The sequence below is a fragment of the Trichosurus vulpecula genome, chromosome 4 (assembly GCF_011100635.1).
Source record: "Trichosurus vulpecula isolate mTriVul1 chromosome 4, mTriVul1.pri, whole genome shotgun sequence".
Taxonomy (NCBI): domain Eukaryota; kingdom Metazoa; phylum Chordata; class Mammalia; order Diprotodontia; family Phalangeridae; genus Trichosurus; species Trichosurus vulpecula.
In genome coordinates this window covers 272091752-272104664 of record NC_050576.1, presented here as the reverse complement: position 1 = coordinate 272104664, position 12913 = coordinate 272091752, and the positions used below count along the sequence as shown (strand labels likewise).

The window sequence follows — 12913 nt, the reverse complement described above, 5'->3', positions numbered from 1 at the left end:
TGCTCTGGGATCTCTTCCCTTCTTGTTAGAGGGATGCCAGACTGGGCCTGCAGAGAGAGATCGTACAGTGATTCTGCAGTCTGCTTGTAAATTGGGGTCTTCTCGTCTACAGTCTGGAAGTCCTGGGACTTTTCTAGAGTCACTATGTCCCCGAATAGGAATTTTCTTAAACTTAAAATGGCGCAGAACTGTACCTATACAATCTCACATATCTGGCATGGTCTAGAAGTCCTCAGTTTAAAGAACATGAACCAAAGGTACTCAAGGCTAGTATATTACATGTCCACTGAGTGTGAATATTTCTCTGGCTTGTAGTTATTGTGTATATGCATATCTCTCTGTAGGGATTTTACTATTTCTTAGATAGCCCTAAATTCTAGTATAATAAATGCTATTGTAATGACTGTTCATGAATGCTAAAAAAAAAACCCTCCAAGTTCCAGAGCCCTAATTTGTATTAAATTATAATAAAATTCCATCATGATGAAATAAATTGGATATTTCCTAGAAAGGTCACTATAGTATAACTAAGCCAGTAATAATATCTCCATTTGTTAGATGGAAAGAATTTGCATCAGATTCACTGGTACAGCTGCAGAATGCTTACTAGACCAAGACATCGATTGAATTAGTCTATTACGTAAGGCCACTTCAAGCCTTTAATCTTTCCTTAACCACTTACAGCACAACTAGTATGTATAATGTAGATAATTTTTAATTATTCATGGATTAGTTGTATTCATAATGGCGCTGCCTGGTCTCTTAGACACATCACAAAATATTTATTAACTCACAGCTTGTAATGATAGATTCTCTTCCTAAGTAAGTATACAGTCTCGATGCATTGTTTCTTTAGGAAAAGTTTTATGTTGTATTCAAATTTCTTAAATTCTACATGTTAGATAAGCTTTATTCAAAGTTAGCAGCAGCAAGTAAAATTCCTCTTTCAGGAATCTCATAGCATGACTTCTTAGAAATCAAAAAATAGGAATGTGAAATTTGGATAATTATTTATCTGCATGATTACAAAGTTATGCTGCTTATACAGGTTTAAATGCTTTTTTTTGTTGTTATTATTCTATAGGATGACTTTGTTTTCTTTTGTTAATTTTTGCTCTTGGGTTTAATGAGGTATCTTAACTTTGGTCCTGTCCCCTTCAGAAAGAGCAATTTTAAGTGAGCTAGAGCTATTGTGCTATTGAGCTTCTGGGGATTTTTTCCAATCAGCTTCTCTGTCTGCTTTGTTGTAATTGTATCATGGTGCCCTTTTTTTTTATTAAAAGGACACTGATTTTTTTTTTTAATTTTAAAATTACCGATTTAAATTTATCACTGTGATTACTTTTTTTGCATTTCGGAATGGACAATGAAAATAGGTCAGTTTTGCTTCGCCTCTTGTTTGTAATTGTACAGTGAAAACTCACATCATTAAAAAAAATTCTGGAAACATTTTTTCACATTAATTTAGTAAATAACATATTTATAACTTTTGACAGTGTCCCTTTAATGTTGCTCCTATTATGCATTTGGTAATCGATAAAATAACATTAATTCTAAAAATGAACATTGTCATACACAAATTAAAGCAAATTTTGAATTATTTTAGGTAGGTTGAATTGTTTTCCATTTTGATGTTCTCCTGGCACTCAAGCTCATTTTGTTTTAGAAATCTTTGACCTACAAATCTTGGAATTTTAGCATGCAAAAATAAGGTACATGTATTAAGGGCTACCAAGTTAGAATGAGATTTAAATTATATGACTTCCAGATTAACTAATAGAAGAATGCATCATAATCTTCATTTCATATGTTTAATTAGTGTCATTTCATGACAGGTCTTCAGCTTACAATTTTAAATTATTGAATGTATACGTGTGTGTATACACACGCATGCATACACATGTACATGTATGCATATATAATAGAACATCTCCATAGTCTGTTTGACTGATATGACCTATTGAGCTTGTCACTAAATATTACAGTAAGAGTAATTAGAGTGAGTACCTGTAGGGCCACAGATGAGTTAGACAGTTGAACCAGCATTCTTTTCCACGGGCGTCTTTGTGGAGCTGGTGACTGTTTCCACTAGACTCATTCATGCTCCCGGAAGGGCAGTGTGTGTAGCAAGACCTAGTGTCCCAAGGACATAAGGGCCGCTTTGGCTTAGTCCTTGATAAGAGAAGAAGCGTCTCAAAAACACTGTGTTTGGTCCTTGTCTTTTACTCATTTAAGGCAGTGATTACAAGAAAATACCTACTGATGGCCACAGTTTTGTTCATATTGCATTCACACATCCACTCACTTGTGTATGCAGTTTGAAGTAAACTAACGGAAGTTCATCTGTCTTATCTTTGAAGAACAAATTAGCATTGACATAATTTTGTTGTGAGACTAGCAAAATAGCTTTTTTAAAAGTGTCCATCCAGTGTAAAAATTATTGATACTTTAAAGAGAAAATCCCATTTTAATATAAGAATATTATTTAAATCATAATAAAAAAGGCATTGTAATGGTTATCAGGCCTCAAAATGTGTCCTATAGGCTTTGTTATTTTCCCAATAATTTTTTACAATACACACACACACACAAAATACACAGGCACAAATGTAAGGTGGGAAATGCAGAGTTGTAATTGACATTCTTCCCTTAATTTGGATTATGTAATTGTGTAAAATTGTTTATTTCTGTTCTGCCATTCAAAATATTGCTACAGCAATTTACATTAGTATATAAAAGAAACATCTTCACCCCAATAATCTTTGCAGTAGGGCTGACTGACCACAGATGTGTTTACCTGATAGTTCTTCTCTATTAGGCAGCATATTGTTAACAATATAAACTTTTATCTTTGTGCTACCATGCACTTTGCCAGTTGCCACAGCCTAGAATTAACCATTCTAGTTAACAGTAACTTAGGAAAAAATATTCCACATTAAAGGCTACCCGTTAAGGAAACTAGAATTTTAGTGCTACATAAAAGAAAATGGTGTATATATATATGTGACTCTGCCAGATGCCTGTCTAATTTGCCTTTATATTATAATTACCAGTTTGAGAAGACAAAATGAAATGCGATGTGAAAGGTAACCTTTGGCTTCTTGGCTGTGCATTATAGAATGGAAATCTTTGTGGCGGAAGTGACTCTTTCATACTGTTCATGCAGCAGATATGTTTGAATAAAATGTGCTTTTCAGATCTCAAACCCTCATCTGTTGTTGTAACTTGAGGAACAACAGTGGCTTCTGCTAACATTTATTTAACAAGTATAATACCAGCATATTCTGGATGGTGTTTCAATAATAATTCAGATAGGTCACAAATTTTTAAGATGCAATTTTACTTCTCCCTTGACTTAACTAACAAAATAGAAGTTTCATGAGCCTCCCCAAATGTACATTAGCATTTCCACTCGAAACCCTGCATCTTTAGCCTAGGATAGATATCCTTGTGCTGCCTTTAGTAAAAACAAACATTAAAATCATTGGGTTTTCAGGTCGCATTAGATGAGAATGAATTACAGTGTGACCAGAAGTCCTGTGAACCTTACTAATCTTTGGAGGCGACAACTCCAAAGGTATTAAAATATTTATTATGGATACAAAATACAGAATCAGACAGCACCTCATAGTACCTGGAATTAAATTATACTGAGCAAAAAGAATACAAGAATTTCTCTTCTCTTCTACTCTTCCCTTTCATTTTCCCTTCTATTTCAGTAAACTTTGCTGACTACTTTGGGGAGGGTTGCTTCATGGCCTTCTAGAGCTTTTAATTTAGTGGGAAAGGCATTAATCCTTGTCTGAGTGCTGAACTCTAATTATCCCAGCTAGAACCAAGTCCAGTGCTCAGTCCTTGAATTCAGTTCCCCACACAGTTTTCCACTGCACCTTAGCCTTCATTGCCAGCAGCCCTGTATGTCAGTCTTGGTTGTCTCTGGAGATTAAACTTCAGTTATGGAGATTTGCATGCTGCCTTCCCTGCTCCTGCTTCTAAAACCCAGCATCCCCCTGAGTGACCTTTTTTGCTCCAGAACTGAGGGGTACATCTCTGCTCTTAGAACTGAAGGTCTTTCATACTCAGTGGGTTCTGTTTTTTTAATATAATAAAAGAAATGAAGTCATACAACAAGTCCAAGACTGAGATAAATGATCTGGTGGGGTGGGGAGTTGGGGGAGCCATGGGAAAAAAAGCCATAGTTAGTTGAAAATTACAATTATGGTTGAACATAGTAGAACTGATTGTATCAAATGAGCAACCATGATCATGCAGGTGCAACTACTTGATCCTGAGACATATTTTTGAAGTTTCTCATCAAAAAGAAATTCCAGAGGACTTTTTGATAAAATTTTCCTTGAGTTTCATGAAGTTTAAATGACAGATTTATATTATGAACACTTTTGTCACAGAAGCATATATGCAATCTAGGTTTTCAACAATTTTATTTGTCGAAAAATATAAAAAGGAAGGCATTTAAAATACGGACTTGTTTAAAATTGTTTTAGGTAACATTATATTGTATTGAAATATTATACAATATAATTTAATATATTTGACATTTCTCTTTGTCCTGTTTTTTCCCCGCTTTTGTGTTTTTTCATTACTTCCTCTCTGTTTCCTGATCTGTCTCGTGCCTACTTCCTGCAAAACCCTGCTTTAGGCCAGTGTTACGTGGGGGGTCCGCGGCTGCCACTTCTAACCCTCATCATGATATCAGGTAAACCGGGTGTCCTCATTGAGCCTTTTTGCCAATCAAGGGTAAATAAATAGTTCCATAAAGTTTGGTCTCTTATAGATCTATGAAATTTTGAATTTTCTAATACACCTTGGATTTGTTTAGTTTTCATTTTTATGATTCAGTCACCTATAAGGGAAATGCTTTTACTACTCATGATATTCTGGCATCTGTGTATCAGGTAGTTTCTTTATCTCGACAGTTAACTTCAGTTGCTTTTACTTTCAGTGAGCTGACAACTTGTGGGACCCAGTCATACTTTAAAAAAAAGGCACAGTAAAAAGACAACCATAGACTCATAGAATTGCGGAAATAAAAGCCTTGAAGGGACCTTAGATGTCATTTAGACCAGGGTTCTTAACCCGGCATCCGTGAACTTTTTTTTGTATGTGTATTTTGATAGCTCTATCTCTGTGTTTCTTGTATTCTCAGTGTATCTCATTTAGGTTATTTAGTAATTCGCTGTGTTTAATTTTTGCATTTAAAAATATTCTTAGAAAGGGTCCTACAGGCTCTACCAGACTGCCAGAGGGATCCATGATAAAAAAAAGATTAAGAACCACTGATCTAAACCACATTCCTCATTTTGTAGATGAGGAATCCTGAGGTCAAAGAAAGACAAGAGAGTTGTTTAAAGGGCCACAGAGCCAGTGCTCAAACCCTGGCCCTCTGATGGCCAGTCTGTATCACATTGCTTCTCTCAAGTCTTGATTTTATGACATTTAATTGTTTCTTAAGGTTCTTCCATTGTTACACATTAATGTTTCGTGTTAGCATAGATATGGTTCGTAAGTGCATTAGGTCTCTTAGGAATCATTTTTAATTTGCAGAAATAAAGTTGATAACCTAATTAAACTTTAAAAATGACTTTGATTTTAATTTCTTAATTCAGCTCTTCCATATATAATTCAGACCTTTCTTTCCCCTCCCATTGGTGGGAATTTACATAGCTTTACCCATTGTCATTGGCCCTCTACATCTGTATGTTCAAAACAAACATTCAAAGAAATCAGGGACTCTGTGATCTCCCGGGGTGTAGTATATTCCCTCCAGTAATGCAGATCACGTCCTAATGCAGATCACATGCCTGCCCATCATGCCTTCCCTATACTGATAAATCACAGGTGCAGACCAAAACTAAATGTGGGGAAGCATCAGGGACACCAAAGCAAAATAGCCCCTGCCTTACATTCTACTGGAGGGAGCAAGACATCCCCCTTCTCAGTGGGGAACTGGTTGCAGAAGTATTGAAAAATGGGACATTATTGGACACCGGCTACACTTGAATTTTTCTTTTTACTAAGGTAATTAAATTCATGACAATTTCTTCCGTTTTTTTCTATGACCCACTTCTCCTTTCTTTGTAGGTCTTATGACTGTTAGCCAATAGTGTTTTGACTCTGCTTTCTTATAATTTTCAATTTCAAGTCTTGCAGACCTTAATTAAAAAGGTGAGGTGTTGGAGCAGCTAGGTGGCTCAGCGAGTAGAGCACAGGCCCTGGAATCAGGAAGACCTGAGTTCAAATTCGGCCTCAGACATTTGACATACTAGCAGTGTGACCTTGGGCAAGTCACTTAACCCCAATTGCCCTGCCTTCCCCACTCCAAAAAAAAAAAATTCCTGGAAACCAGGAAATTTCTAACCTGGAGCCTGTGGATTTATTGATATTTTGATAACTATTTTAATATATGGGTGTCCTTTGTAACCTTGTGCATCTTACTCTGTATTTAAACAGCAGTATTCATCAGCTTCTCTGGACTGCCATGATTAAAAAAAAAAGGTTAAGAACCCTAGCACAGACACTGTGTTAAGAGACGTGCTTGCCCGTTGCAAGTTTCATTAAGACACGTCAGATTTCTTTTTCCTCGCTTAGACTTCTTCGATGGGTAAGCCTCGGTCAGTCGTGTTTCAGTCACGTCTGACTCTTCCTGACCCCATTTGGGGTTTTCTTAGCAAAGACACTGCAGTGATTGGCCATTTCCTTCTCCAGCTCATTTTACAGATGAGGAAACTGAGGCAAACAGGGTGAAGTGACTTGGCCAGGGTCACACAGCCAGGAAGTGTCTGAGGCCGCATTCGAACTCAGGAAGATGAGCCTTCCTGCCTCCAGGCCCAGTGCTCTATGCCCTGTGGCGCCCCCTAGCTGCCCCCAAACTTTACTTAACAGTTTATGGAAGGCTTAGAAAATTTAGTGCCTCTCTTTCATTTGTAATTGGCTATTTCTGGTCTCCAGATTTGACTTTTTCAGCTGTGTAGTCTAAGTGCTTATGCCCTATTGGTGTTATCTAGGGACTTCTCAGGAATTTTTATGTGTTAGTTTGTCCATATTTTGTTTTCTTCAAATCCTACTATATATAATATCAGGAGAATAATACAGTACTGGTAGTACTGGTATGTGGGAGAAGTCTGCCGCCATATGGATTTTTAGCCCTTTACTCTTCCCATTTTTTTCTCTGTTTGCTGTTTTGCGACTTGCCCCTGGTCAAACAGTGACTGTCAAGAGCTGTGTTTAACAACGCCAGCTCCCAAGGACAGCGCTCTTCCCTGCTTGCTCCTCAAGGCCTGGCATCTGTCTCATCCGTCTAGTTCATTTAACTCCTTCACTAAGTAAATAAGGAAATGAGTCCCCGGGAAGCTAGGGCCTGTGGTTCTAGGTCCAGGACTAAACTTGTTATTTAATTAATGTAGAGAATTCCCAAGAGAGGAAACTTTGTCAACAAGTGCAGCTCGGCAACTTCTGTCCTACTTCTCAGCTCCAAGATTTGCCTAGAGAACTCAGAGGTTAATTGACTTGTCCATGGTCAAACACAGAGGCAGGACTGGAACCTAGGCCTTCCTAGCATCAAGATTAGCTTTTTCCTTCTACTAGGACACATGGCCTCTGTCGCGCTATATCTTGATCACTAATGTTAAGTAAGATAAAATGTATGACAAAAATTAAATTGTACTCCCGGTACCCCACACACTGAGGCAAGGAAGGACATCTTAGGATGATTTTTCACCAATACAACTTGGAACAAAAGACACTTAACCCAGTTATCTGGAAAATTTAGTTAACCAGAACAAAGTAGTCTCTAATTTTTCCAAGTAGTAAAGGGGAAAAATGCCAACAAAATTCATTTAAATTAGTACCACAAATTTTTGTTTTACTGTTGCACCTCCCTCCAAAAAAGTGTTTGTTTCTTTTTGTTGTTATTTTTTTTGGGTGTTTGGTTGGATTTTTGTTTTTTGTTGGGTTTTTTTTTTTTTTGGTAATGAAGACATATTTTAGAAGTAAGACTGTTACAACTTGTTTCTGTCTTTTATTTTGGAATGGCAAGCCGTATGTGGCTCCTATCGGTACCATTTATAACATTGGTTCCTAAGGTTGTCATTGATTTAAAAATTTCATCTTTGTGTATCTTTGGGAAGGAAATTCCTGTATTTGTCCCCAAGTTAGTAAGACATGACATGCCAGGGTTTGTCTGCATTGCCCTCTTACACAGGCCCTGGGAGCCTGGGTATAGTGTGAAGCTTTAGCTTACAGCTTTTAGGCTTTCATAGCTTCAAGACAGCACTAAGATTTTGGGGACATTATGAACCTGCTCATGTGCACATTTCTTATATAGTAAAGTCATACAAGTACTTTTGCACGCCTGTTTGGGACCTGAAAATAAGGATTAGTCTGTGAAGGGAAGCTGCTCCTCCTGTGGGAGAACACAGAAGATGGAGGCTTGAACTCTGGAAAGGGAGAGAACAGTCACTGCACTGGGTAGGAGTTAGCAGGTGGCAGTCCCACTGTAAGACAGAGTTCTGCAGTATGGGAGTGTGACTAATACATGAATAAAAAGAATGTTTGTTTTTCAGCCAGACTGTCAAAAGTCAGAGACATTTATAAACCAAGTTGTTAATACTTTTTAAGATGCAAGTTATTTTTCCCCAGGAGCAGACAGAATAGGATGTTTATTATTTGTTTCCATGCCAGCCTCTAGCTGATAACTCTGGATGGAAATGAGAGCTTGCCCACACCCATTTATCTGGAATTTAAAGCAGATTTTACAAACCTTTTTCAGCCAGCGGCTCCTTTTGGCATCAGACTAAATTCTTAATCTGGGTCCTATCCCTGTCATCTAGATAGCTAAACTCCTTTGTCACCTCACAATGTTGGTATCAGTTCAGATGGTGTGGGCCGTAACTACTACAGATTTTGAAGGTCTTTTCTGAACATTATAAAGTCCATTGCGTGTCTTTGGTACATTGTTAATACTCTTTTATATTCCTAAACTCTTTTTCTGTTTCTCCTCCACCAGATACGGTCTTTCAACTTTGGATGCAACAATTGAAGGAACACCAGATGACGTGACTGTTGTAGATGCTGCTTCCCTAAGACGTCAGGTATTTAAAAAACGCTAGTTCAGATGTCATGGCCAGTGTTTGATAAGAGCCGATGCTCTTGGTTTGAGACTAGAGAAATGTTAGAATTTCCTCGACTCCTGCCAGCTGTGAAATTGGATGTATCATCCTGTCTACCTCTGTACTCAACAGACAATTTAGGAGGAAATCGGGCAGATTATTGAAAGGTTTTCTGAACAAAGTGATGTAGTGAGAGAGTCCAGGATTTGAAACCACTGATCCCGAGTTCAGATCCCTGCTCAGACCCTTACTATGTAGCAACCCTAGGCAGGTCATTTTGATCTCTTTGGACATCTTGTTTCCTGATCTGTAAAATGAGGAGATTGGAGTAAATGGCTTCCAAGGCCTATTCCAGCCTTCAATTTGAATTCATTAAGAACAAGTTAAGGCAGCTAAATGGTTCAGTGGTTAGAGTGCTGGGCCTAGAGTCAGGAAGACCTGAGTTCAAATGCGGCCTCAGACACTTAGTAGCTGTGTGACCTTGGGAAAGTCCTTTAACCCTTATTTGCCTCAGTTTCTCTGTAAAATGGGGATGGAGAAGGAAAAGGCAAGCCATGCCAGTATCTTTGCCAAGAAAACCCTGTGGTGGAATCACAGAGTCAGACACAACTGAATGGCTGAACAAGAACAAAGAACAAGTTGTGTTGGGCAGCTTAGTGCAGTGTGCGCAGGGCTGGGCACAGTATCAGGAAGACTCGATATGTGACCCTGGGCAAGTCATGTAACCTCTGTGCCTCCAGCAGCACTCAGGCTCCCAAGTTTCAGACATGGACAAGCTTCTCAGCTGGGCATTTAAAACCCTTCACAGCTTGACTCTGAGCCACTTCTCCAGCCTTATTCTATATTACACTCTGCACTCTAACCACCCTGGGACCTTGTTTTTCACACACAACCTTCCGTCTCCCATCGCTGTGCCCTTCCACGAGCCCCATGCCTGAACATCGCTCCTTCCGTATCTCCGTCTCTTAGAAATCTTGTCACTTTTGAAACTCAGCTCAAATACCATCCCCCTGAGGCCTTTCCTGAAATGCTGTAGAAAGTGCAGCCGTGTTTCCATGAGGAATTTGACAAAGTCTTTCCTGGTCTTCATATGTTGGAGAAATGTGGGTGGAATGAGAGCAGTTTAGCTTTGTAGTAAATGGAATCCTAGATTTAAGGGTAGAGGAACCTCAGAGGTCACTTACCTCATTTTACCGGTGAGGAAACTGAGGCCCAGAGAGGCTAAAGGACTTACCCAAGGGACTGCAAGAGACGGGGAACCAAGGGAGGTAGAGCTTGGATTTGAATGGAGTTTCTCTGTCTGGCTCTCTCTGCTGCACCCTACTGCCTCCTTAGAGTATAGCACTCTTACATCAATGTGAATTCATTTTAGGTGGCAACCATTCCCTCAGCTACCTAGTGAGGAGTGAAAATTAGGACATTAGGCAAGCAGCAAGAGGGAAAAGGTTCAAAGAATGATGGAATGTTAGAATTTTTGTTAGAAGTAACCTTTGAAAGCATCTAATGCAAGAGGGTTTGGCATAATAGTAATAGTAATGAAGTGATTTGGGGGGATATTTTTTTTAAAAATATGTTTGGTTTGGTTTGATTTAGGAAATGTCACAATAGTAAATATTTGTAGAATAAACTTAGCATTCGTGACAAATTTTTTAAGGCATCTTCATTATACCACTTTGTAAAGTAACTTAAATATGTCAGGCACTAATACACTTTGGTTTTTTGTTTTTTTTAATTAGATAATCAAACTTAATCGACGTCTCCAACTTTTGGAAGAGGAAAACAAAGAACGTGCAAAAAGAGAGATGGTCATGTATTCGATTACCGTAGCTTTCTGGCTGCTTAATAGCTGGCTTTGGTTTCGCCGCTAGAGGTCACCTCAGCTCTTAACATACTTGTCATAACACCTGGAAATATAAAGCATTTGCAAACTTCTTTGTTTCTGTCTCTGCATTGTATGTATGCCGTTTGATAATCCATGCACTGAAAATGTATTTCTTTGGGAAAGAACAAAGGACCTAGAACAGAATTGAAGGGACATCCTATTGCTTGGTTGTATTTTTTTTTTAATCATATTTGCGGTAACACCTTCTTAAAATAAACTCCCTTTGCATGTTTTGTAAATAAGCCTAAATTTGTTTTTGAAAAGATTTGCTTCTCTTGCCTACATGAGAACAGACTGCACCAGTTCTCTGGGTAGTAGAGAGGGCTTATAAAATGGATTTGCAAAAGTATTTGTAAAAAACAGTAGTGTCTGTTTTTGTCTGCGTTTGAAACAGTTAGATGAAATCGTTTGTGATTAGACACTTTTGCACCAGCTTCCCTTTAGCTGACATGCACACTTTGAACATTGCCACCTGGTGCCAGATTCAAAAGAACTAAGTCACCTATTTCGTAAGTATCTTCATTGAGCACATGTACAGAATAGATTAAAGGAATTCTTGCTAACATTTCAGCAGATTATCCAGGGGTGTGTGTGATATGTATTTTCTTATTTTAGTCTTAATTTTGCAGATGTTTTTCTATGAAATACATTTTTAAGCAAGTCCACGTGTGAGTGATTTAAAAGATTACGGAAAAGGTACCGATGTAGTGTATTTAATAAACTGTCAAACTAAAGCAATGTTTGTCTTTTGAAAAATTTTATTTCTTCACATTTTTACTGTGAATTTGTATGTGGTACATATGGTGCTAAAGCATGTCTTCTGAGTCTCTGGATAGAATGATTGATTTCTCGATAGTAGAAGTCCATGTACTTTTTTTCCTTTCTTTTAGAATCTTCAGATTCCTGTAGATGAGGATGACACCAGCATAATGAATAGCTTTCTTATTTTTATATCTATAAAGCATCTTCTATTGAGAAGTATTTTGTTTTTGTATCTTCCTTTCACTGTATAGTATGGCCCCTGAGATCCTTAATCTCACAGAGTGCAGGACACCAGTGAAACCTGTTCCTGGGAGTCTTCAGTTATGAGAATACTCACCCTACAGCTCTTTTTCTTTTTTAATTCAGAGACTGATGTAATCCCCATGTCCTTGAATATCCAGTGTACTGGAAGCCAACAAAAGAAGCTCCCTCCTGGCATGCTAAACTCTAGATAAGGACCAGGGAACCTTAAGTGTTCAGGTACTTGCCTTTTCAAAGAAAAGAAACCAGGGGATAGGGATTCTTCCCCAGGTGTAATACGGTGTTAATGCTCAAAAAATTGTCTTGTGTTTTCTATGATTGACTCATACAGAGACTCATTTGAATATCAGCTAACCACGTGTACTCACTAGCCCAATCTCAAGTTGGGGTCTGCAACAAAAAGTAATTGTATGTGGTGCTGGGTTTTTTGGCATTGAAAAAGAAACTTTTCTAAGTACACAGTATTTTAATGCACTGTAGCCAGCTAAGCCAAAAGGAAGAGGTCTCAGGAGTATTGATCCAAAGATTTGTATCTCGTTATTTGGAATGTAAATAATTAATTTCAGTGGAAGATTATTCTTCCTCTGGAAGTAGTCAAAGACTTAATGAAGAATGGTAGTAATTCTATTAGTGTGAAGGTGGACTCCTCTTATTATGGCTCTCAGGCTTCTACTTGTACCCATTCTTAATATCATTTATAGTAAAGAACTTAAGGCTAGTATGTTGAACACAAGACTTGAGAACACTGTGACCTGGACTTCACTCTCCAAGTTATGAAATGTATCATGCCAGTTAGGACTTCCTGGGCATTTGCTGATGTCACATCAACCAGCTGGTGTTCACTTGCGTGGCACCCCTTTGTATCATATATGTTCTTTGC

The 12913-nt window shown here is 38.1% G+C and overlaps 1 protein-coding gene across 25 annotated transcripts in view; it reads left to right on the top strand.

Moving 5' to 3' along the window:
- MFF (mitochondrial fission factor) overlaps positions 1-11748 on the top strand; it is a 45581-nt gene extending 33833 nt beyond the window's left edge. For 11 of the 25 annotated variants that reach the window (XM_036754866.1, XM_036754858.1, XM_036754855.1 and 8 more), the window contains 3 exons: positions 4661-4717; positions 9026-9110; positions 10865-11748. In XM_036754866.1, the coding sequence (XP_036610761.1) occupies positions 4661-4717; positions 9026-9110; positions 10865-10996 (274 nt within the window). In that variant the 3' untranslated portion in view covers positions 10997-11748. Of the gene's footprint in view, positions 1-3053; positions 3087-4660; positions 4718-9025; positions 9111-10864 lie in introns of all 25 variants that reach the window. The other 14 variants (XM_036754850.1, XM_036754849.1, XM_036754848.1 and 11 more) reach the window with 2 other exon arrangements.
- Positions 11749-12913: the final 1165 nt, after the last annotated feature.